The following is a 26,258-nucleotide window of genomic DNA, read 5'->3' on the forward strand; positions in this document are numbered from 1 at the left end:
CCTCTACCAACTTTAGCCTGATGCTTCCCACAGGCACAGGTGCCCTAATGCTCCTCACTTCTCTGCATGCCACTGTTTCCAGGCATGCTGGAATGGCAAAGAAACAACATGGGGCAATAGAGAGAACAAGTATTAAGGAAGGAAAGCTGGAAAGAACAGCTTCCTGCCCCCAGCATCCTGCAGAGAGCTGGAAAGCCAATGTGAAGAGCTACTGACAGGGGAAGGGGTAATGATGAGAGTGCTGATCCCTGCAAGAGGGAACCAAATATCACTGCAAAACAGTTTGTACAGAGCTTTAGGCCAACAAATGGGGTTGTTTCAGTTGTGCCAAAATATATAAAATATATATATAAAATATATAATTTTATTGAATTTCTTGATACACTAAACAAAGTCGCATCTCTTTGAGTCCTGGGATAATGTGACCTTTTTTTAAAAAAACCCCATCTTTATAATAGAATTATGTTTCTGGATGTCATGGCTACAGGGAGAAGCTTCAAAACATGACTCATAAGTACTTCAAATACCAGAAAACAAAATGAAAGAGATTTCAAATTATTAGAAAACACAAACTAGTAATGTTAAGAGTCTTATTCATCTGAAATGCTTGCTTTTGGCAACATCTTGTCTCATCAGTTTTTAACTCCACCAGTTGCCAACGCAGACATTTGCCTTTCTGTGGGCACAGTATCTCCACAACACATCCACCCCAAGAGCTGAGACTGTAGGAAGGGTCTTGTCCAAACAAAGATTAATCATGAAACAGATGAGTTGGTCCATCAACACTTTTGCATATAATTTGATGTGCAGTTGCAATGTGTGCTCAGTTGTGTCTCCAAGAGAAGAGACAGTTTGGAGGACTGGATAGAGCCTGTTCACCACCATGTGCCTCTGCTTACTGTCCTCAAACCCCACAGGGGTTCGGAAATGTGATATTCAGGTACGTGGTGACAGACTCATTACAAAGGGATGAGAAGGAAGCTTTACCTAAGCATTAGTGTAGGATGGGATTTGGAGTTTCATTTTTACTGCAGAGACCGTTGAAACAAGATCCTTTTTAGTGGTGGGCTACCAATCACTGACAGCCACTGTCAGCAATGTCTTGACAGCTCGTTTCCCAGAATTTCATTAAGTTTTGAAAACTTAATGCACTACACCAGACACTCGAGCAATGATCACACATAGATGAATAGAGGTAAAGACACATCAAGGGACTAAACAGATCTGCTTCCCCAGGTGTGGAAATAGAGGTGTGTATTTTCATATAGGTTTGTATCCTATATTCCTGCACTTCCCCCTTCCACACCTCCTATTGCCATATCCATTTCACAGTGAAAGTCCACTTCTAACATGGCATGTCAGGTTCCTCATGTTTTCCTACTGATTAGGTGAAGACACTTGACGGTGTGTGATTTGAAACTCAGGCCAAGTAAAACAAGTAACCATTAGCTCCCCCTGAAACATCTCAATAAGGGCAGTTCTTTAGGTCTCTTTCCTCTGTTAAAGCCATTGATTGTCAGTAAACTTGCCAGCTTGGCCATGGAGGAGCACAGGAGCCAATGCTCTCATAGCAAACCAAGCCGAAAAAGCCATCCCTCCCCAAAGAAGAAAATCCAGACCATTTTTTTTCCATATAGTTTGGTTATTTTGAACATCATAACTTTATTGAGACACCAGTAGTTACCACCTTCACTTTGTTAACCACAAATATATAGGACATTGTAAACACAGGTGCCGAGGTGGCGGGGTTCGCTGTAGTTGGATTTCGGAACAGACAGGGGCAGGGGAACAGGGAGGAGGGGTGAAGGGACACTCGGGCTTAGACAAGACCACTCAAGAGGATCCTGTATGCGGCAGGCCATCCATGAGTCATCATATATACGTACATCTCTTTAAATATATATATATAATATATATACTATACACAGGCAGTAATGTGGCAGGGGAAGTGGCCGGGCAGCCCAGGTGGTGTTACAAATGCCACACAGGCAGCAGGGAGTTGTCTGGATGGATGGTTTGAACTTGCTGCATGAGGTGGCCTCACTGGGCTCCTTGCCTTGTACCTGCTCTGGGGACTGGAGCTGAGACTCCTGTGGGAACCACTCTGCAATGCTGCTTTCCCAGGTCCTCCCAAGTGCTTGCGAGGGAGCAGAGACAAAGACACCTCCTTCCCTGTCAGAACTGCCAGGAATATGGCGAGGAAGGGTGTGTGTGATGAGGTGATGAACAGGGTGGTGGTTAGGATATGGGTGAGCCAGGGATGGGGACAGGTCAGGAGGCTGAAGCCACAGATAGAACTGGGGCAAAATTTCATCATCCCTTTGCCCTTCAGAGCCTCTGCTTCCACAAGGCACTCCCTTACTTGGGGGCTTTGTAAGATAAGAAGACATCAAGGGGACATTGTTCCCAACAGGGGATAGTAATCCTCTGTAATCTGGACAAATGGCAGAGGGAGAAGAAAGCTTCCTTATGATTTTGCTTATACAGCCTTCCCTCTGACCTCCTAATCTGTAGAGTGGGGCTGATATCACCCACATTTAGAATATAATAGACATGTTCTAGCCAGCTGTTCAGGTCTTGCCTATGATAACCAGAAATAGGCAGCACCTTATCAGAAGCGCCTAAGATAAGATAACCAGCCCTTTGGGTAGGTCTGTATGTCTCATCAGCTGCAGAACAAGCCAAATGCCATTGGAAATTGCATTTTGCATTTTAAAGAGTTACATGCAAACAAGGAGACTCCCCCCCCCAGGTCTGTCACCACCAACCCTCCACTGCAAAGGCTGAAAGCACATCAACCCAAGGAGCAGTATGTCTTCTGCCATGAGCAAAAGCAAGAAGTTGTCTGAGTATCTACTGTTGTAGTGTCCTCTGCCACACAAATGCCTTTCCTACAATGCAAAGCAAGGAGGAGAGGGACAGAGAGATGGGTAGTAACCCAGGATGAAGCCACCTGGCTCTGAGGGGGAAGCTCATACCTGCTTCAAGCCCATCTGAGACCATCAGCTGGTTACATGAAGGAAGCAAGCCAAAGAGGATAAAGAAAACCTTGCTCATTAGTCAGCCCCAAATGGTGTTTAGTCATCTACGTAACTCTGATGGGAACAGGGTATGTAAGATGCTCCTGCGCCACACCCTAAAACAGAGCCTCAGGTAGACCCCCCACATATTTTCCATACCTCTCCCTATGTGCCTGGTCCCTCACCCAGAGGGGACAGGCGCTGGAAAGTTCCATCCAAAAGGTACAACACATTTTTGTGCTCAGGGCTGGTTATTTATAGCATCCTCCTCCTCTCGGTTCCCTCCCTACACCCCAAATGAAAGCATGAAAGATGACACAGATGAGTTTGGGCGAGTACAACTAATTTCTCTCCTCCTCCACCTCAACATTTGTTTATTCTTCTCCCCCAGGGGGGAGATGGACTGGAGGGAACTCCCCCCACAGCCACAGTCATAACAAACCTCTCTCAATAAAGTAAACCCATCCCAAGCCTAAATATTAGGCTGAACCCACAGAAAATGAAGCTAAAGAGGCTTCCTTCCAAAAAACACCCCTCCTATTTACAGTATTGCGTTCACTCGCAGCCCCAGAGCAAGGGACGTGTACCCAGTCATTCCTGCTGTGTCCATGGGGCTAGCTGGTCCCCCTCTCCTGTCTTCACCAGTGGGTAACTACCAGCACAGTGAGGCAAGCCATGGGGAGGACAAGCCATGGCAACAGCCACCAGCAGCACAAGTCTGCTGGTAGGAGCAGGTAGAAACGGTGTCTGTATACAGCGGAGAACACTGCTCCACTTCCCTCTTGGGGGCCTGCTGCTCTACAGTCCCTACCCCATCCTGATCACTGTGGGGCAGATGGGAAGGAGTCACGCTGGGAGGAGGACTAGTAACTCCAGCGTCCTCCAGAAGAAATGTTCACACAGCCACAGGCCAGACCTGTGTCTCATCCTCCTGACTCCTAAGGGTGCTACGAGGAATAGGCTGGATGCTCAGCAGGAGCATCTGCAGATTTTGGATCTGCTCCCCATCTCTGCTATGGGGACCAGTGTTGTGTCAAGCAGGGTGGCTTCCAGGGCAATGGAGCTCCTCACTGCTGCAAGGTAAACCCTGCATCTTGTGCTCTGAGAGATGTCTGTGCCAGGGACAATTGTCCAGGTAGCTATTGCTGAATTATTTCCCTTCAGGGGAATTCTGGGAACCTGTCTTCACACAGAGACCTTGCTTCTATTCTAGAACAGAGTGGGCTTCCACAGCTTTGTCTTTACTTGAAGCAAAATCATGAGGAGTGTGGAATGATATCCATATGAGCTCTATTGAAGAGTCACTGCTGCCACCTAGGCGAGGCTTTAAAGCCAGCCAGGATCTGAGATGCTGCAGAAGAGCACTAAGGTATGGTCTGTGGCAAGTACAGAAAGACCAGTCCTCAGAGAGCTCAGTCTAGCCCCACCCAATTCTCTGCACACCAAGACCTCCTCCCCATCTGAGTGGGAGACAAAGTGCGGCTGTGCAGGGCAGCATCCTTCCCCACTTGGTTGCACCCCTGTGCAAGAGCCAGATGCATGCTGGCCATCCCAGCAGCAGCATTTCTTTCCAAGTAGTGTCCTGCTCCATTCCTGTGTGCTACAAAGATGGCATCACCAAGAGGCTTTGCAATGTTGTAGCAGAGGTAAAGAGGAAGGTAAGGACCTGAGGAGCAAAACTGTCTTTCTCCTCCTCCTCCTGCCCAGGATGAAAGGACAAAGCTCCCCTCTCCCCCTTGAACCAACCCAGCTGGGGTCAAGGACTCTCAGGGTGCCCAGAAGCCCACGTCCTCCATCCTTCCTCCCGGGGCACTGTATCTGGGCCCAGGGACTGGCATGGCTCCCCTCTTGCCTCATCAAACACTAGACTGAGAAGAGCAGTGAGCAGGATGCACAGCTGAGGGGAACTATCTCCATCTCAATCCCGGGGGGCTGGATCTCATGGCACTGCCCCTCTGCTCTGCTCAGTCTCTTGCTGTAACCTACAGACATGCCTGTGATTCCTGATTGTACCTGCAGATCTTCCTCTTTCCCTTCCCATTTTTTCTCTTTGTGCTCCCCCGCTCCAATATCACTTCTTCCCAAACCGTCTAAAAATAAAGCACCCTTCACTCACTAGCATGTGGCAGAGAAAAGCCCCCATCTTTACTGTTCCTGCTGCCCTCCAGGCCCCATCCTCACACTTGTGTATGCTGACTCCAACACCACTCCCCTCCCTGAGCCACCAGGTGCTCCAGACCAATTTGGATGCTCCCACATCTACTCCAGCCTTTAGCGACCCCATCTCTTCTAGGAAGGTCCACAGTCCCTCTGATTTCTTCCCTTCTGCCTTCAACACCCTCTCCCCTACCCTGCTGGTACCATAGCCACTCTCCTGCCCACCAGACACACTATGCCATCTGCAGCAAGGCAGGAGGGAGAGGAGGAAAGGGGGGACTTTCCTGTCACAATGCAGATTTTGGGAAAATTTGGTTCTGGCAGGTAGCTTGAGGGGAGAAGAGAAGGAAAAGGTGATGAGGAAACCTTTTTTTCTTTTTTTTTTTTCCTTTTTTAAAAACAATAAATAAAAACAGATGACCCAGAAGGCTGGAGCATAGCTGAGAGCCATCTCTAGTACCACTATGCACGTGTCTGGTTTGTGCCTCGGCTTTCTGCCGGCAGTGGGAAAGGGGGCAGAAGGGAAAGGAGAAGGGAAAGGGGCATCGGTGGCTCAGTAGTTCTGTGTTTGGTACCCCTGTGTCTCGGTGTCAAAAGCATCTGCTGGAGGGGGCTGCTGGTATGTCCCCACCGCATCTGTAGCATCCTCCTCGTTCGTGTAGGGAGCATAAGGCATGCCGGAGTCCTGGCTTGGGTCCATGTAGTCCTGGGAGAAGAGGGCCGAATCGGCACCCAGCTGGAAACGCTGATATGCCAGGAATGCCTGGCCCACCTTTAAGGGAGGAGGTGGAGGGAAGAAATGGGAAGCAGAGAGGGGAGGGAAGAGGAGAAAAAGAGGGGGAACGTACCGAAAAAGAGAAACAAACAAAAGTGGGGTTAGTAGTGGTTACGGATTAGTGCGCGAGGCCCGCCTGGCGGAGCACCGGTGAAACACCCCAAGAACATGGAAGTCCAGGCTGTCCCACAGAAAGCATGAGCCCATCAGGAGAGAGGAGCACTGGGCAGGGATGTCTGCAAGTGCAGCTGGCTGCGTGCAGCCTGCCAGGGCTCCCTTCTCTCTCTGGGATGTGATGGGCACCTCCTGCCTGGCAATGGGGTTTCACCAACATGGCACAGATCACAGAGGCTCAGTTGGCACGTGCTTATTCAATTCTGCCCCTCCTGCCTGTGGGAAGGCAATATCTGCCTCAGCAAAACCACAGCAGGTTCAGCTGCCAGGCTGGATGTACGCTGCCATTTGGCTTGGAGCGGTCAGGAAGAAGAGCAGGATTTGACACAAAGTAGTGAGGTAGAGGTCACCCCCTGTAACCCCTTCACCAGTCAACATCCACATGAGCACAGACCTTGGAAAGGAGCAGCAGGAGGCAAGGTGGCTGCTTCCTAGACCACAGGGTGGTCAGCAAAGTGCTGCCTCCTGCCCCAGGCAGGACACCTTTTGGTGAACTGAGGGAGCCTGGGCATAGGGTTCAGCACTGTGGACCCCAGCAGGCATGATTTGTTGTCCCAGAGCATCGATGATCAAGGTGAGCAATCTAGCAGGTGATGGGGGGAGAGGTTTTTGGGGAGTGAGGTCTGGAAAGAAATGGAAGAGATAAAGTGGTGGGGGCAGAAGGTATCTCCTGGCTGAAGTATTAGGTCTGAGCAGTCATCTAAAGAAAGGCACAGTGGTGTTACAGAGCATTAGTTAGGGTATGGGTGAGGGAGAGAAGGGAGCAGAGGAGGAGAAGAAATTGCCAGTTCCAACTCTCCAGAGGGAGATCCCCTGTTCAGTGGATAACCCCACTCCAGTTCAGTGGCCCATGTCTTCCCATCCTATGCCCTGCAGTGACCACACACCCATGGTCAGGGCACTGGAACCGGCTCTGCTCAGTGACCTCCTCCAGCTGCATCCCTCCACCCCTTCCCCCAAATTCTCCCATCAGCAAGGGGCACTAAGGCAGCAAGGATGGGGAGTTAGGGAACAGGGTATTGTATTCCTCCTGAAAATTAATGTCTCTGAGTCTCCGGAAAGCCAGAAATGCGAGGATGCCCTGTGAGGAGAGAAAGGGGTGTGGGAAGGAGAATCAGTAAGGTAGAGCAAACTGGTGTTTGAAATAAAAACCCCAAGGAACCAGGGGAAGAAGATGCCTGTTTAGCCACTCACAAGCCTGTGAACTGCAGAGGACCACTGTAGGTGATGGCACCTCAAAAAGGGTCCTGAGGGACCCCCTGCAAAAGCCTTGCTCCTTGTCAAACTTTCTGCTGGAGCTTGCAAGGGGATTTTGGCAGCACTCAAGTGCAGGACACAGCTCATGAAGGGAACACACACACTGATGTTCCTTGATCCTGCTTGGTGTGACCTTCCTCTCTGGCAGCTCTGTGGTCTTATGGTACCCTTTCTATCTGGACCCTGCCCAACGTTAAGGCCTGTAGGAAGGGGAGAAGACAAAGCCACAAGCACTTATGCATGGAGACAGGGTTAAAACGCTTTCCTGCTTGGAACTATCCTGTCACTTCAGAAAAAAATCACTCGTGCTTGGTGCTTTCAGAGGCAGGAGGAAATCATCAAGGACATTTATATTGCACACAGCAGTTCTTCCAGAAAACTAGCAATAAAGAACTGCTGGGGAAAGGGCAATCTTAAAACAGCACCATCACCTTCCTAAGAGACGACCCAGTGAGGCAGTGCTGCAGACAGACAGCCCAGGGGGACACTCATTGCAGCCTCTTGTGGCCAGTGGTGACAACTCATATGACAGGAGCACAGCAGGGAGGGAGATGGGTACAACCCCTGGCCTGGAGCTCCCTTCTCTATTTAGTGTCTGTGAGGTGAAAATGCCCTTGAAGTCCTTGATGCAAAGGGGAAACAGGTTAACAGGTTGTCCAGAGAGGTGATGGATGCCCCATCCCTGGAAACATTCAAGGTCAGGTTGAACTGGGCTCTGAGCAACCTGCTCTAGTTGAAGGTGTCTCTGCTCATTGCAGGGGAGTTGGACTAGATGGGCCTTAAAGGTCCCTTCTAACCCAAACTATTGTATAACTCTATGATAATGGTGCTTGGGGAGCAGGCTTGTCCACAGTCATACTGCAAGTCTGTCAAGGACACTACTTAATAGGATATGGAACTCTCTTTACCATTGTGCTTGTAAATGCTCTACAACCTTCTTTCATGTAAGTTTTTGAGTCCTTGTTTCCCAAGTTTACCTCCCAACCACCTCCCCTCCTGCTTTTCCTTCTCAGAAGCCATGTGAACTGAGATCCCAGAGGGAACCACTCTTAGCCAATCACCTTCCATTCCCCACAAGATAATACAGTACAGAGGACATTTGATCCAACATCATGACTCTGTACTCACCCAGGTGAAGATGGAGAAGAACGAGAACGTGATGGCTGCTCGGGCTGCATCCCCTCCCTCATTCAGTGGGTTGTCCTCTTCTTTTGAAGCTTGCCACTGGTTGGTTAGAAAGCAGAAGCCAACGAACCAGAGGAATGCCCAAAAGGCTGAGATGGACCACCATGGACATGCCAAAGGGGAAGGACAGAAGATGTGTGTGAGCAGAACACATACATATCACATTTCTCTGGAGATTTCAGTCCTCTGAGACCCACTAGGATGTTGCATAGCCAGTCTAAGCCCAAGTGAGCTGGTAAAGCTCACTGATGGCTACATTGTCAAGGTGACAATAGGTGTCTGCAGAAAGTACCTCTGGAGAGTTCATTTGCTTGTGTTTGGTTCGATCACAGGACTTGCATTTGGCCTTGGGAGGGAGCCTGAAGGGCTTCCAGTACTAGAGTGATCACCTGGGCTGTCCGAAACAGCCACTGCTTTACAACCTTATCCTGCAAGGACAAGCAAAGAGCAATTCCTTCTATGGGAGCTGCAGAAGAGTGGGAAGCAGCCGGCCTGCAGTTGCACAGAGACTGGCTTTTGTCAGCACAGCACAGCTCAAGGACTCGCATCAAGGAAAGGTGGTGAAGGACCATTAACATGCTGTGCCCCCAGGAAAGGGGTGAAGGTAAAGGGTAGCCTCAAGGGGGAACTTACTCTCTTTGCCAGGTGCAGGCAGATACCCAGCAGTGAGGGAAATGGACATTCCTAAGCAGCAGCAAAACAGGGCTCAGTCGCTCCCCTTCTCTTGTCAGCTGTAAAAGGAACTGCCAGGCAAAGGGCTAACCGTGGACAAACCCGCGAGCCCAATGTCCTTAGTAAGTTCAGATGCTTCATCTGATCCTGCCCTCACTCCACTTATGGCCCCTCTGGCATACTCTGGGGAAGGCCTGATGTTGAGCAGTTTGCCTGAATGGGTGGAGTAAGCCAGGAGAGTGACTGAGGATGACAGCATGAGAGCAAAGCACCTCCTCATGATCCTGCTGACTGGCCTTACACACACACATACACACACACTGTCACTCTGTCACTGTAACACACTGCTGGGGATGGAGAGATCTGACTATAAGTTAGAATAAGCCTCAGGGATGGATGAGGTCCTGAACAGTTATTCATATAGGGAATGCCAGGTAACCTAGGAGGACTGGTTAAGTCAGCCTGCATGAATCCCTCAACTTTTTTTTATGTTCAATCACCTGGAGCTGGAAAAGGAGGAAGTACTGTCTCCAGAGGCATCCATACTTGGTCTTAACAAGCACAAGGATGCAGGGAGCCAAGACCTGCTAATCCTAAAGGGCTCCCTGAGCTACACCTATGGAGAACAGCTGAGAGGCATCAGCTAGGTTGTCTGAGAAGAAGAGAAAGGGAAAGAAAAGGAGAGAGACAGAAAACCTGAGAGAGTAGGGAACATAAAGGCCTCCTTGCAAGCAGGAACCTGACCTGAAGGGCAGCAGAAGCTCCCTACCTCTCCCTTGCTGGCAGAGGAGAGATGCACTACAGCCAACCAGCCAGGAAGCTCACCCGAGACTCCGATGTCTGAGAGCACTGCCTTCTTGCGGTCCTTGACGCTGCTGATCTGCGGGAAGTAGGCATCCAGAGCCAGGTAAAGAAGGCAGCTGAGGAAGGCGAGGACACCCACGGTAATGCCATAGTTGCAGGCATTGTGATTGCGGTTGAAAATGCAGTGCTCTTCTGACTCGTCCAGGCGGTTCACGTACCCTTCATTGACAATGGAGCCAAACACCACAATGGAGAATATCTGGTGGGGAGGGAGGTGAGAGACATGTCAAAGCAAGCCCTATCTCTCCGGACCAGCACAAAGAAGCAGGGGAGAGACACTCTGCAAGCACATCTCTGCTCTGCTGAGCTCCCATCCTGCTCTCTTGCCTGGGCCGTAGCCACAGGGAATTTACTGGGGAGATGGTCTCATTTTATTTCTGAGGATTAACTTAAAATAGGACATTTTTAGATTGAACCTTTTTATCCATCTGACCTAAAGCAATGCAAAGCAGTTGCAGTCTGGAGTAAGGGTGGCTTCCCACAGACACACAGGGAGGCAACATGGAGTGTAAACTGGGATATGGTTTTGGTGCAGGTGCCTGCATACAATGGCTTCAAGTAGAGGAAATCCTCTTAGTCTGCACTTATTCTCCCACTCACTCCTTTCCCGTCAAGGGATTAATTGTTTCTACCATGCATTTGTTCACTGATTTTATCTATCAAGCTACTATGCTCTTTTCCCCATCCACCCTCCCACAATCCACAGCCCTGCTTGCTCTGCAGCTCCATTTTGCTGGGCTCCCGTTCTCCCAATCTCCCCACACATCATGCACCTCTCTCCACCAGTTTTCCATCAGCCCAGTCCATGACACCACCTATCCGTTTGCCCACTCACCTGTATGCCAACACCCTTCAAGCTTCCCCACAGATTTTAGGGGCCAAACATCCTTCCTCCAGGTCCACCTGTCAAGGCCACTGTGAGTCCTCCCTACTCATTGCCACCACTGCCACTGCATGTTATTTTAAATCAGGTAGAATTAAGGATGAGTCCAGGTAGAAATGCCCTAATCCGCAGTTGCTGGTCTAATCTTTGCTCATAGGCTTAGCCTTCGTCTCCTGCCACAAGGCTGTCCCTCTTTGACACAGCAGGTTCACCAAAGCAGAGAGCTATTTACAGCACCCCCAGTCCTGCATCTCAAATAAACAGCTTCCCCTTGCAGCCACAGGAGAAAGAGGGGAAGATCAAGGCAGCATGTACAGATTTTTCTTTGCAGGGCATCTGGAGACTCTCAGTAGGAACAGCCACCTGCAGGCTGCCTGCAGGAGTCTCAGGGAGACAGGAAATGGGACCTCAGGCATGGGATGAACTTACATCTAACAGGCACTAAGACATCACCAGGGCACTATGCCAGCCCAGGAGATTTCTGCACAACAAGACCTGGCACCCTTGGAACCACCACTCAGTCCCCAAGGAGAAGCAGCACACAAGAAGGTGAAGAGGCCAAGTCTCCTGCAGGGAGTGGAGCTAGGTCTGAATGTTTGCTAGGTCAGAAGGACCCCAGTACCACTTAACCCAACCAAGCACCAGAAGATAACCCAGAAAGCAGAAAAGTAGCTTTGTGAGTTCAGGGAAAATTGCTGATTAATGACAACCCAATATGCCACTTATCATTGGTGGGGTTGGACGCCTGAGATCCACAGCACAGACCTCTGCTGTTTGGCCTGTGGCTTCAAGAACGAGAGGAAAAACCTTACTCACAGTCCCCAACAGCCCTTGGGCAGATACTCAACACCAACCATGTTTCACCTGCCAAACTCTAAAAAGTAGTCACTGACACATATTATTTTTTCACTCCAAGACTCACACTTGCATTGCTGAAATTGGGTGTATCACACTAGAGCAAACTAAAAAAAGCTGGGAGCTGGTGTTCCTAAGCACAGAGACTGTATGGGTTCTCTGAAAATTCATGAGAGCTTTTTAAGCTTAGAAGTAAAACAACTGATTTGTCTTCCTCCTTCTTGAAAATTGAGATTGATCATATTTTGCAGAAATTGCCTGTGAAAATTAAATAAGAATCTCTTCTGCCAGAATCAAAAAGTTGATCCTCAAAATTTCAGCTTGAATGGTTTGGAAAGCAGCAAAATTGTACACAATTACAGCCAGGCTCCTTCAGTGGGACGTCTCACACACCTTCACAACAGGCTGGGCTGACAGGTCTGCCTGGGACCACTGACAGTAACACCCTGTTCCTCTGACCTGAGGGGGAGCCAACAGACTCCTGAAGTGACATCCCAAGGTGAGGCTGTGACCAGCACCGATGCTGACACCTGAAGTACCAACCTCCATATATTGTGATTACAAGGTGGGTGCCCTGTTTTCTGCAGCACTAGACAGAAAGCTTATCTTCTCTTTGGGAGATAAGGAACAGCCTCAAAAGTGGCATAGTCTGGTGTTCAGTTTTGGTTTAGGGCTCAAAACTGGTAAAATGTTGATTCCCTGAGTCAGGTCAACCCTTGCAACAAGCTGTATTGTGAGTCTGTGCTTACTCATTCGAGATGAATGAACTTCAGTAATGGCCTGTCCCCAGAGACACCTCTGTTTACTCAGCTTATATCCTGATACATATCTTCCCTCTGCTCTTATCTTTGGATTTGCTGCTTGGCCTGGAAGGGCTCTCAACTGCGAGCAAAAGAAGCAAAATAATTCCTTTTTGCATTTGATCTTTCATACCTTTTTATGCTGGCATGTCATAGAGGCCCAGCTCAGAGTCACAAGACCAAAGGAACATCTCCCTCTCCCTAATTTTCAAGCAGAGGTGGCAGTCCTAACTTCCTTTCTCCATCTTCAGTCAGGCAAAACACCACAGCTTCTCTCCTATGAAGAGAAACCTGTTTCACAGCCTGGAGGTGCCCAAGGTATGATTTACAGGCAAATATCTGATTTCAGATGATCTTACGAGTTTTCTGGGGAAATTCCACTAAATGTGTTCTCACTTGTGAGCAGAACAAGACACTGCAGATGCTTATCTTCTGTGTCCTGAAACAGCTACCCCAAAGTACTCTCTGTCCTTAGGGAAGCTTTCAATGGACCAAAGCACAGTAGCTTAAGGGATGTCTCCTTCTATCTGTGTGTTCCTCACCACTGGCATCAGCTCTGGTCCATGCTCCACTCCTCAGCACTGCAGAGAGGGCACGGAGAGGGCTTGCTTCCTTTGCCAGCCTGTCACCACCCTGACGGCACAGTAAAATGCTGTGAGGACCCACTGTGCACAGAAGCCTTGAGCTGGGCTGAATAACACCAACTGGGCAAGAACAGGCAAGCTCAAACCAGAGGTTCCAGACTGACAGGCAGAGCTGGACAGCAGAAGAGGCAATTGCTGCTGCTGCTGCTGACAGGCAACATTGCCTGTTTTATTCCTGTGATGTCTATACACAGAAACCATTATGACAAACAGTTTTCTAAAAAAAAAAAAAAAATCATAATTATGAGAGCTCAGATCTTGCAGCCCTAAGGAGAAACTGTTGCACACTTCGTCCATGGCAGCTACTCCTTGTTGGTAAGGGAGCAGGTGGGTGGAAGCTCATTGATGTGGCAAGTCATCTTAGAAAGAGCAAATATTTTTTATTTCCTTGATTTCACAATCCGTGCTCTGCAAAGATGATCCAAGCCGCAGGTGCAACATGAATGACTGCCTGGATTATAAACAAAGCACCAAGTTTTCAAGAATGAAGCATTTACGTTCCCATTCCCATCACATCTGCAGCACTTCTGAAGAAATGCCAGCAACAAGCAACACTGGCACAAGCCTCTTACTGCTCTGCATTATCACTGCTTGTTTCTTCTCCCCCCATTTGGCATAGCCAATCTTCGCTGCACAGAGTCTTGCCTATGGCCACTGATAAAATGGTCCAAAATACGCATCCAGCTCCAAAGATGAGGTGAGGAGAAGATGGCAGGAGTCGTCTTCTGACTAAGCACCGAGATGCAGGCAAGTGGCTTGTCCGCAGGCTGACAGGAGGCATCCCGAGATTCCCATAATTTCACTCTGCTGAGGGAGGTGCTAGCCACTTTCCTGTGCTCGGTGACAAAAAACAGCCAGCCATCCCCAGCTTTGGGCACTTGAGAGGCCTCATTTCTTCAGCAAGGCTGCTGAAGTCAGCTAACAGGGCTTGAAGTAACTAGATTTTTTGGCTAAGATTTTTAGGTTCCTTTAAGCCTCCAAGAGCAGTGTTAATTGGGCAGGTGTGCAGGGACAGAAAACAGCACTTGGAGAAGATCTGACCAACTCATTCCTGCTCCTGAGACCCAGCTTTTCTCCACTTTGCCTCTCCTTAAATGTTACATTCACACAGGTTGTTGCAATCATTTTCCTTGACTCCTGTTTTTATCCAAGAGCTCTGAAGACACCAAGTGAAGCCCAGAGCCAGGTGCACTGCAAAGCTGACAGAGACAGAGCAACTTGCCAAAAGATGCAGCAAAATGAACTTAATGCTTAGTACTGTGCGGAGGAGACGGGGAGAAGCTGAGAGGTTTCCTCTCCTCATTTCTCATGGGGCTCATGCAGCCTATTACAGGCATGTAAGGGCTTACTACAGTGAGAAAATTGCAGAACAGGCAAAATTCTGCACCCTACCAAAACATACTTTTTTTCCCCCCTCTTGCTTAACTCGCTTATCTGATTTTGCCAAAACCAAAGGTGAGTGGTGAGCCCTCAGAGGAGAGGTTCTCCAGTCCCTCCCAACCTCCCCAGTGCAGGCTCAGCCCTGCAGAGAGCTGGGCAAAACCTCCTGAGCATCATGTGAGGCTTTCCACCACACTGCCCATCCCCAGCCGTGCATCAGATGCTCCTGAGCATCATGTGATGGATGCAAAACACAGCCAGCCTCTGGCAGTGCACTAGGATTTTCCTGCTCCTCATCCCAGGAGTTTGTCATGCTGCCTCCTGACTTCATCCCCAAGATCCCCAGGATGGCTGTGGTGGGGATGAGGCTGAAGAGGGTTTCTGCTGAGCTGCCTGCCTGGGCTCACTGCAATGCCCGCCGGCCACAGCCTCTGTCGCACTGCCTGCTGCCTCTCCCTCTCTCACCCCCCCTTTTTATCCTGTTATAGAAAGGAAATAGTTTGGTGACATAATGTTCCTTGTGGGACTTCAAATCAAATCCCCCTCGGGAAGAATGAAGCGATAACCTCTTCTGAGTCTGATCTGGTAATGACCAGGAATAAATCTGTTTAAAAAGAAAGCAAGAGCAGGGAAGAATGCAAAGGATAAACTGGCAGAGATGATCTGTCTTTCATTTTCATTCAGCCTCTTGCAAATGGAGTCTCCGGAAAGCTTTGGAGTGCCCTGCACAGACATGGATTATTATTATTATTACCGTCATTAAATCTACTTGTATTTAGTTCATTTTGAAATAAACATATGCAGCTTTTGAGACGCATGGGACTGGCAGCTTGGAAACAGGCGGCCTCTATTTATTCCCTCCAGCCGGCACCACACAGGCAGCAAACAACTCCTGCCCATGGTCTCGACAGTGTGTCTGAGCCCTGTGCGGGTGCTGGAGGGGGCCAGTCTCCCCATACACAATTCCCCTGAACACGGGACAGGGGAAGAGCACAGCTATGCCAGCACTTCCCTCCAGTTCACCCTCTCTGGCCACCAGCCACATGGCACCAGCTCCCAGCTCACCAGCTGAGGCTGAGCTGGAGCAGGTGACTGAAGGGAGAAAGGCTCTGAATCCCTAATTCCTGCCACGGGATCTGGGACAGGCTTTCCTGGCCAGCCAGCTTTTTTTTTCACACATGGTTTGGCAGCTGACAGGCCAGCCATTAACCCTTCTGCCTCCCACCAGACCTGTGCCCAGGGTGATCTTCCCCACTACAACATCCCAATCCCCAGGTGATGATGGAGCAGCCATGCCTGCAACCCTGGGTAGGAAGGAAGAACTCTGCCATTGAAAGATGCCCATGGTGTAGCAGGAGGCTGAGCCCAAGATGACAACTTCAGGAAGCTCTGTCCAGTCCCACAGGTCTCATGCTCTTCCCCTGGTAAAAGAGCATCTTCGGTCCCATCATGACTAATGACAACTCCCCATGACCACATCTCCATGGTGGTATCCATGTCTTTTGTAGTCCCAACATTGCTGCATTGCATCTTTTTCCATAAGGAAGAGTTCAGTTTTCTTTCTAGCAACATATCTCTCCCTCCTTGGCTTGGCTGTGCCAACCTAGGCAGAGAACTGCACCCACTGCCACCTGCGCCTGCTCCTCTTGCAGCCTCATGAGTTCTCTCTGCTGCCTTGTCCTGCCACAAATGTTTGCCTTGTCCCATCACTATGCAGTTTCTCTGCTTCTCATCTGTGTGCCTCTCATGTTTTGAAACAGCAGATAACATATGATTATGTTATTTTTTGTTCATGTTTCTGACTGTCTTTGATTCCTATGTGATACTTCTCAGATCTTTATCTGCCAATGCCATTAATGAGAGATTTGTTCCTGTTCTAAGATTCTTCCTGGAAATGCTATGCTGGGAACAACACGACCTTCTGTATCCAACCTGAATCACCATGCAATTGTGCACACTTATTGTTCGTCTTCTGACGTGGTCTCTCACCTAATCCCAGTGATACCAAACTCCCAAAAGCCCTTCTGAAGCAGACCTAGGGATGGGCATTCCCTTAAGGAACTGTACCCGAGGCTTGACTGAAAGCACATGCTTTGAACTGCTGTGTTTCTTTCATCATGCACCAAACACACAACCAGGGAGCATGGTGGCTGGGGCAAAAATCAGGTGGCCGAGAACAGACAGAGAGCATGAGCTATGGTCCAGGAACATGGGGAATATCTCAGTTAAATTTACTTGAGACAGAAAGAAGGTGGGAGCCCAGTTCCAGCTGGTTTTGGACTAATGAGGCCCCCAAGCTTTAAGGCTCAGTTTAACTGCCATTGCAACCCCACACTGGGTGTCCTTGGGAAGAGGCAAGTGGTGTCATAAGCCAGGCATGAGCATGGCAAGCCAGGCTGGCGAGGGAGGAGATGAGGCTCCCTGCCATGCTGTGACTTGTTCCCACCCTCCAGCTTGCAGGTGCCAGCCTGTTGTGGTGGAGCAAGGGATGTGGTTCCTGTCCTTCACCTGCCTTGTCTGCTCAGCCAGAGCTGTTTGGGATGTACCATGCCTGTAGATACAGAAGACAGCACTTCCTGTCCTAGCTTGAAAGGTTTGCATGCTCCTACCAGCCAGGGGACACAGTGGCAACAGCAGCAGGTAACGGAGGAAAAGATGGAGGGCAGGCAGCACCTCTCCTCACTGAACCTCCCTTTGGAGGGGCAGTGACTGACCTTGGCATCAGAGGGGGCTCAGGACCTCAATCTGTGTGACAAGTTTTAATGGACTGCTTTGTCTGTGCAACTGTGGTTGGAAATACTCTCACTCAAACCCACATCCAAGCAAGCTGGGCCTGCTTCCAAAAAGCTAGTTACTTTTGCCTTGTTAGGCTTTTACACCGAGCAGCACATCAGTTTCTCCAGCAAGCAGGTTTCCAAGCAGACAGGAGCACCTGGAACAACCTGTTTCGATTAGCATTTTACTTATTTATGGCACCAGTGCTACATCCAATGCCTGCAGGTTGCAAAGGAGCCGTCCAGCTCCCACGTGCCAGCTGCGGAGAGCACTGCGGGTCCAGGCACAATGGGACTCGGCAGGGATGTGCTCACACTCACCTGCTTCATTTCAAGAACAATCCTGGAGCTGTGCAACTGGAGCTTGGTGTGGGTCACCCAGCTCCACGAGCTCCAGCAGTAGCACCAGCTGCTGGGTCACCTAAACGGGCTGAAGGCAAGTCTATATGCCAAAGTGGTAAAAAACCAACCCATGCACCCATGTCTCATCTGCTGTGGGGCACCAGAGTCACAGGGTACTTCGAGTAGGAAGGGACCCACAAGGATCATTGATTCCAGCTCGAGGATGGACCCCGTGACCTTGGCATCATTAGCACCATGCTCTTACCAGCTGAGCTAAACAGTTGTGAGATGCAGCTCAGCTCTGAGCACGTCTCTGTGTTGCATCTGGCAGCAAGTGAAGTGAAACGATGTGGAGCACTGCCTTGAAAGACCAGGACTGGGAGTAAACTGCAGTGGCAACATTGCAACAGAGTAAGTTGCTTGACTTCTCTTGACTGCCCTCGCTGGGAATAGGGAGGGAGTTGTTCTGCTCTTCCCTATAGAGAGGTGAGGAAGCCTCTGGGATCTTCCAGCAACACACTGCTTTTGTCAGCAAGCTTCAGTTCATCTGAATCGGACAAGTCCCCTCACTGCAAGATCCAGATGCTGTTGGAAGCACCTTCAGCAGAGATGCTCAGGAGGGATTGCTCCATAGTGCTGTTTCCCTGCTCTGCAAGGCACTATTTCATCCTGGCAAGCACATCTGGGGAAGGCAGCAGCAGAAAAACGGCTTGTGCTGAGGCTGAACATCCAAACCTGACACAGGCGCCCTGCAGGACCACTACTGCTCACCAGCACCCATAGCAGGCAACCTTTATATAGGGAGATGCATACTTACTCCACCATGCCCGACCTTCAAAGCACCCACAAAACCTGAGCTGCCTCACAACACAGTCATAGTGGACTGATGCTCCAGAATTGCTAACCTCTTTCCATAGTTCAGCATTCTCCTTGTCAAATTTATCTTGTCTCCTCTTCAGCAAGGAGCAATATAAATAATCTTCGGTCATCTCATCTGCTCCTGATCCTACAGTTCTCCCTAGAGATTTGCCACCACCTCAGTTGGGCTGCAAACTCCCTGGGCAGGAGCCAGTTTTGGTTTCTGTTGGTAAAAAGCCATATGCACCTCTGTGCCATCATGAAGTCTGCTAAAAGGCTGCATGACCCGAGCACAAGGTCACTGCCTGAGGAAGCGATCACGAGAATTTCTGCTCTCAGCGAAAGCTCATCATGTGAAACAGGCCAAAATGAGCCTTTAGCTTGCCCTGGGGAGACAATGGACCAGTCACAACATGAGCAGGATAAACGCAAATGAGATTTCAGGAGATGGCGGGCAAAGTACTTCCAGTGTGTGCAAGAGCAGGTGAAAGGAAGGACTCTGTTCACCGAGACCACAGGGAGGGAGAGCCCTTTGCCACCAGAAAAGTTTGGCTCACAGAGCATGGCAATAGGAAAGCTAAGTACAGATGCAATCGCGGTCTATAAATACACTCAGGGGAAAACACCAGGGAGGGAAAAGCACCATTTAAACTGAAGGGCACAAGATCACAAAAGCAAATGGATAAAACCCTAACCATGAATAGATTTATGGTGGAAGGCCCTGACCATTGGAACCACTGAGCACTCTCCCAAACAGAATGAGAAGGCCAAAAAAACCCATGAACTAGTCTTTTTTCCAGCAAAGTTCAACCAATTTATGGAAAGGGCCATAAAGGCTATGATGCTTGTGACAGCCTGAGAGAGGACTTCACTGCCCACAAGGACCTGTCTTCGTCTCAAGTTAAAAAAAAGACCAAAACGACAACTGAATATTTGGTGTAAGCTTGTGGCTCCCCTGTTTTGTGAAAGGAGAGAGGCTCAGGAGGACAGACAAGACCAAGACAGTGGAAAAACAAGAGAAGGAATGCACAGACTTGCACCATGATGGCCATGCCAGCCTCCCTCGCTGGACCACTGACCTGGAGCACCTCCAGCTCCTGCAAAAGGACTTCAATTTCCATGGCCAAGTGAAGTGCCTGGGGTAAATCCCATCTTGTCCTCTGTCAAGGTCAGATGACCAGGGGGAAACAGCACAGGGTCCCAAGGAGATGCCAGTCCCTGGGAAGTGCTTCTTGCCTGGGGAGACCTTGCAGGGCACAAAGCTGAGCTCAGCAAGCAAGCCAACAGTGTACTCTGAAGCAGACTAGGTGCCTAATTAAAAAACAAACATATTTCTTGTTCTCTCTCCCTCACTGGTGACTATGGGAAGCCAAAATCCTGCAGTGTTTGGATAAAGGGGAAAAAACCCACCAGACAGAGCGGCAGAGAGAGAAAGAGGAAATTCTGCCACAGAGATTAGCAGTGGGAGAGCCTTTGTAGGTCACATCACGTCCATCATCCCGGGGCATGCAGGCTGGCTCCACTCCAGCCACCCAGGAGCAGGGGGCACACATACCCCCTCGCCTGGCCTCCAGCCGCAGCCAGCCTGCTCCTGGCATGATGTGCTGTAGTGTAAACAAGCGCAGGCACATGGACAGACAGACAGAATGCCCGCATTAATCATGTCCTTAGCTGTCTTGGGGCTCTACAGCTGCCCTCCGAGTCACATCACCCGGAGGGGACATCACCCACCCACCCAGCTGGGAGGAAAAGGGCTGCCTCCCCACCACCAGCAGGGAGCCAGGCCACCTTCCCTTTTCCTCCTCATTTCCCCCACCTAGCACTGCTTTTATTTTCCCAAAGCCAGCCTGCTGCCTTTCCTCTCAGCTTCCATGCGCATGAGTCTCCTCCACTCTCTCTCCCTGCCCTCCCTTCTCCGCTACCGGCCGAGACCTCAATCTCTCCCCCGCCAGCTCAGTGCTGCAGCACTCGCTCCCTTAATCCCAATGACCTTCTTGCACATATGTGCTGGCCCCACGGGCAGCCATGGGATCGGCATCACGGGAAGAGGAAGAGACCTTCTCCTGACACCCCCATAAGACCCTCCCTCCCCTCTACCCCCTTCTCCACAAATTATGGAGATGAAAACATTATAGGGAAGGGAGCTTTGGCGGGGTGAGAGGATTAGGGTAAAACACAGAGCGACACTGAGCCCCCCATAGCCCCTCCAACTCACCTCAGCACAACCTAGCCCAGCACCCCCAACCCACCGGGGAGCCATCCTAGAACTGCAGCATTCTCCCCTCTCCCAGGTTCTCCCTGTCACCCCACATCCTGCTGCCTCCCAGCATCTGCCAAAACCCCACAGGCATGGGAGGGTGAGAAGACACCCCACCACCACCCCCAAACCAGCAGGGATGGAGATGGGGTCATGGTCATTCATGCCTTCCCCCCTAGAGAAGAAATCTCCAACCAGACTGCTCTTGCCCCATATGGCCCTATATCCACGCATCCAGGTATGTAGCTGTATGTGTATGTGCACACATATATGTGGATATATATGGACTTTCATACATACATATATATAAACCCAGAGACAGATCCATATATCCAAACATACCTGCACATATATATTTTTATAAAAAAAATATATTTAACAGAGATAGAGCCATAAACGGTTATGGAAGTATATGTCCACATCTGTGTGTGTACTGATCTAGGATGTGTGGAGACATATTGACATACGCATACACATGCATATATAAAGCATACAATAATAAATATATAATACATAATAGCATATTATTATAATAACATATAATGATATGTAACATAGGGCATAACGATTTTTTATATATATGTCTGCGTGTGTGTATAGAGGCAGGTGAGTAGGAAGGTCGGGGTCGGGGTCGGTGGGGGGAGCCCCGCCCGCGCCCCCGCAGCCCGGCGGGACGCCCCCTGCCCCGGTGCCGGTGCCCTCCCCGCGGGCGGCGGGGCCTTACCCAGGAGACGAACCGCAGCAGGGTCTGCGGCTGCCGGATGAAGGCCTGCGGGTCGAAGGCGCCGCCGGCTTTCCCCGCTCCGAAGGCGCCCCCGTCCATGGCGGTGCGGGGGTGGGCGGGAGGCAGGCGGGGGGCTCGGCGGGCGGTGCCGGGCTGCGCCGAGCCGAGCCGGGCTGCGCCGAGCCGCGCCGAGCCGAGCCGTGCCTGGCAGCTCGGCGGCGACGAGCCGCGCGCTCCCGCCCACGGGGACGCGCCGCGCCGGGAGCGCGCACCCACCCCTTCCACGCTACCACCCCCCCCCGCCCTGCCGGCGCTGCCGCCCGCGGCACATCGCGGCGGTCCGGGGCGGGTCTGGGGGCAAGGCGGCGGTGTCCGCGGGGCTGGAGTGTGCGCAGGGTGCTGGGGGCGCGGGCACTGCGGGTTGCAGCATGGGGGTCTGCGGAGGGCGGTGCGAACACCTCCCGGTACAAAGGCAGCCCACCCCAGCGCCCCTGGGAGAAGGATGCAGGGGTCATAGTACGCTTTGTTTTGGTAGGTCCTAGCAGAAGCGCGGGGTCAGCCCCCAGCCACTCACACTCTCTCCTTGGCCCTAATGGGGCCACATCTGGAGTGCTGTGTCCAGTTCTGGGCTCCTCAGCATACTGACTGAGAGGGAGACAAGGAGCTAATGGAGAGGATCCAGTGGATGGCCATGAAGATGCTGAAGGGTCTGGAGTATCTCATGAGGAGAGACTGCAGGAGCTGGGCCTGTTCAGTTTATGGAAGACTGAGAGGGGGTCTCATGAATGCATATAAATATCTCAAAGGCAGGTGCCAAGAGGATGGTGCCAGACTCCTTTCAGTGATGCCCAGTGACTGGACAAGGAGCAATGGCCACAGACTAAAACACAAGAAGTTCCACCTCAATATGAGGAAGAACTTTTTTACATTGAGGGTGGCAGAGAAGTGGAACAGGCTGCCTAGGGAGGAGACATTCAAAACCCACTTGGCCACAGTTCCTGTGTCACCTGCTTGAGGTGATGGTGCCTTGGCAGGGGAGTTTGATTAAATGATCTCGAGAGGTCCCTTCCAACCCTAAACAATTCCGTGATTCTGTGATGCTACCCCATAGAGGCTCCCACAGAGGGGTAAGGCTGGGCCCTTGGATGTGGCCCGTTATCTCAGAGGTGTGGTCAGTGCTGCTCCCCCACTGGACACCTGCCCCCAGGCAGAGATGCCTGATGAGCCTCAAAATCACACTGCAGCGAAGTCTAGGGCTCTCATTTGCAACATCCTTCACCCTGCCCACACCGAGTCCCTGGGAGGGGGCAGCAGGAAAAGGCCCTTTGTGAACATGGGGAATCCAGATTTTGGGGAGAACCCCCAACTCTGGGAGGCAGAGACTGCAAGATACACACCTTGCACTCCTGAGGCTGGAGCAAGGACTTCTCTGGCACCCACAATACCACCAAGGTCACCAGCACAGCAAGGAAGGGATGTGTGAGGACAAGCTATCTAGCCTTAGGGACAGTTCAAGCAAATTGGCCCATGCCTTCTGCACAGAGTAGCTGCACACCAGTGGCCTACTGGCTGCTGCAGAGTCCCTGATAATCTGTATTACATGGACTGAAATGGAAAGCAAGCCCTTGGATTGTAACATGGTTCCCTAAACTCAGCAGTGGAAGCCAAAACCATGCAAGAGCTAGAGAAAATGTATGGGGGAGATAAAAGAGCATTTAAAGCTGGCCTATGGTCACCCATTTGGAGCTGCGCTCCAAAAAGTGGGCAGCCATTCCGCATCTTTTGTGGGGCTCATTTTGAGGGGCAGGCTGGAGGTAGAGGATGGACATTGCTCCATCACATCCAGCCATAGAATCCTAGAATGGTTTGGGTTGAAAGGGACCTTAAAGACCATCTAGTCCAAGCCCCCCGCAATAAGCAGGGGCATCATCCCCCTTTCTAGGGAACCAGTCTGCCAGGTTAGAGCAGGCAATGAAATGTCCTCCAAACAAAGCACATCTTGGTCTGTATGGGCTTTTTCATGCAGGTTTGCACACAGATCCCTTCAGCAAAGCCTCCAGCCTTGGGTTTTACTTAACCTGCAGGGACTGGAGTGGGGGAGGGAGGGTGGAAGGTCTCTGGGAGTTGAATAAGTGTGTTTAACAGCTGGATATGCCCTCCTTAATTATTTCACACTAGGTGGGTAACCAGTCTCCCCATGCTGAATGGCTTAGCTGTGTTACACCAGTGCAGTTGGCAGTGGGATCTGGCTCTATCATCATCATCATGGCTAGGCTTCGTGAACGAAGATTTGGGAAGGAGTCTACCCACATGTGTACAAGCACATGTAGGTGCTTGTACCTACAAGCACGCTGGTGGCTCTATAGGTTGGTGTTGTTTAATTGATGTCTGCAGTAACTTGATATAACTGTAATGTGCAGCACTACCATTGCATGTTACAGGTCAGCATCCCTGCGGTGGGAATTCTGATGGTTGTGGTGCCACCGTCCCCGGCAGGGAGGGAGGAGGCAGGGCAGGAGTCATCCCAGGGGGCACCAATCTCTGCATAGTGTTATGTTTGTCAAACACATCCTCATCTGTAAGCCCTAGGAGACAGTGCGGGCAAACTTTGGGTGCCCCATGTGTGAGAAGCTCCAGACCACCCAGCTCTGGGTTCCACTGTTGTTGTGGCCTTCAGTGTGCATCCCCTTTTGTACCACAGGCTGCGGTGGATTAAGGCCCATGTTTCTTATAATAAGGCAAATTTATCTACTGATTCCCAATTTATTCAGCCTCTGGATGTCGTGAGGCTGGATCTTACTATTCAGCAGTTTAGTTATTTTCCACAGATTGCCTCGTGGGTGCATCTAATACCATCTCAACCACCCAGTATCGGCTTCCTTGCTTTGCTCATGTTCTGCATCCTTAACCCAGAGAGGGGCTGTAAGTAGCAGGATGTGGCCATCAGCTGAGCTGGCCAGGTTCTGAGGTTTACCAGCCACCTGGATGCCTGATGCCATGCCTGTTATCTGAAGCCTGGGTTCAGCCCACCTTACTTGAGCTGAGGCTCTCAGGCTGACCCAGAGGCAACGTGACACCCTGACGATTACGGTGAGCGGCCAGGAGTTGTTCCTCCAAAGGCATGACTCCTCTTTTCTCTTCTCTCCCAGCTGACAGGTGTATGTCCTGCATCTCCAGTGATGTGAAAAGTTGGGTAAGCACTTTGTATGTCCTATGCTAACCCGTGGTGGTCCTTGAAGGGACCATGTCTCACAGCATCATTTTCTTGACACTTCCTCACCTGGTCTTTAGCTGGGCAGGTAGCTGGGCAAAGTGGGCAGCTCTGCTCAGCCCTCTTACCCTCTCCTGCCCCTCAGACATGGGTCCACCATTTAGGGTGGTCCTCCTTCCTCTCCTCAGCTGAGAGATGCAAGATTTCTGGCTGAAGATCAGAGCTGCTTCAGGGGATGTTTCAGCCAGAGCTGTGCAGCACATCAGTTATCCTGTAAGGGTGCTGTGCAGTTCCCAATCCAGAGAAGTCTGAGAGAGCTTCTTCAGCCGGGTCCTGTCTGATTTCCTGGTGTCGATGAAAGGAGAGTGAATAATTTATCTCCTGTCTCTCAGCTCCTTCCCTGTTCAGGTTTCACCTCAACTTTGCTTCACTCCTGCCCAGAAGATATGCAGCACCAGCTCCCATGCTGGCAAGTTTCTGATGTGGTCTAAGCTATCCAACATCTCCCAGAGACACAGCTGGTCCTCACGGTACTCATCCATGTGCCAGAGCAGCAGTAAATGGAGCAGGAGAAATAACAGCATGAATAGCAACTAGTCCAGGCAGCTTCCACTGAAAGCCTTATTTTCAGTTTCTCTCTCACAGCACAACTTCAGCACGTACATTGGTTTTATTGTTTACTATTAATTCAACTGCAGCACACAGAGACCCTGATTGAGTTTGGAGCTGCGCTGTACCAAGCACTGTGGGAATATACAGCAGGACACAGCCCCTGAAGAACACGGAATCGTGTCCCTGCATGAAGGAAGAGAAGTTATTTGATACCTTTTTCTATTTTGAGATACGTGCAAAAATTGTGGGATGGCGATGCTGGCAGTGAAGCCTATTTTAATTAATTAATTTTTAATTTTTTCTCTCTTTTTAGTGTGTTTCTTCACATTACCTAACATTATCTTCAAGCTGCGATGTAGATTTGTCAGGTGCCTTTTGCTCAGGGCTCATCAGAGCCTCCCATGGCTGTAGAGCTATTTGAGAAAACCAGTCAAACACTGCATTGGGACACCCCATCCAGGCAGGCACTCGCTCCCAGCTTGGAACCAGCATATTGTTTTCGTGGAAAGGAAACCCCTGGCCTGTTCAGGGAGGCAGCCTGCAGTGGGACACACTGTCTGGCATTACATACATCCATAGGATGACACGGGGACGTCATGGGTTTGCATAACGCGATAAAGAACCACAGCCAAACTGTGATAAACTAAGAAAATGATTCGAGCTAATTAAGAGAAAACAGTGTAAAGTCAATATGACTTGGAGAGAAAAGAAAAACAAGTCGTAAAACTTAATTGGGCCCCTATAAAGAGAAAAAACAAGTTACCTCCCTTTTACCTTGTGTAGGATGTATGGTGAGAGAATTTTGTTTAGTTAG

General features: G+C 50.4%; 1 protein-coding gene across 4 annotated transcripts in view; it reads right to left on the reverse strand.

The window, feature by feature from the left end:
* Positions 1 to 1,621: 1,621 nt before the first annotated feature.
* SYNGR1 (synaptogyrin 1) overlaps positions 1,622 to 26,258 on the reverse strand; it is a 25,220-nt gene continuing 583 nt past the window's right edge. Inside the window, exons 1-4 of one of the 4 annotated variants that reach the window (XM_017823349.1) lie at positions 21,622 to 21,799; positions 10,066 to 10,303; positions 8,512 to 8,657; positions 1,622 to 5,883 (exon numbers count right to left, since the gene is read on the reverse strand). In XM_017823349.1, coding sequence (XP_017678838.1) covers positions 5,731 to 5,883; positions 8,512 to 8,657; positions 10,066 to 10,303; positions 21,622 to 21,720 — 636 coding nt within the window. In that variant the 5' untranslated portion in view covers positions 21,721 to 21,799 and the 3' untranslated portion in view covers positions 1,622 to 5,730. Of the gene's footprint in view, positions 5,950 to 6,032; positions 7,208 to 8,511; positions 8,658 to 10,065; positions 10,304 to 21,621; positions 21,800 to 26,258 lie in introns of those variants that run through there. The other 3 variants (XM_017823348.1, XM_017823351.1, XM_017823350.1) reach the window with 3 other exon arrangements.

This window comes from Lepidothrix coronata, unplaced genomic scaffold (genome assembly GCF_001604755.1).
Source record: "Lepidothrix coronata isolate B3197 unplaced genomic scaffold, Lepidothrix_coronata-1.0 Scaffold102, whole genome shotgun sequence".
NCBI classification, from domain to species: domain Eukaryota; kingdom Metazoa; phylum Chordata; class Aves; order Passeriformes; family Pipridae; genus Lepidothrix; species Lepidothrix coronata.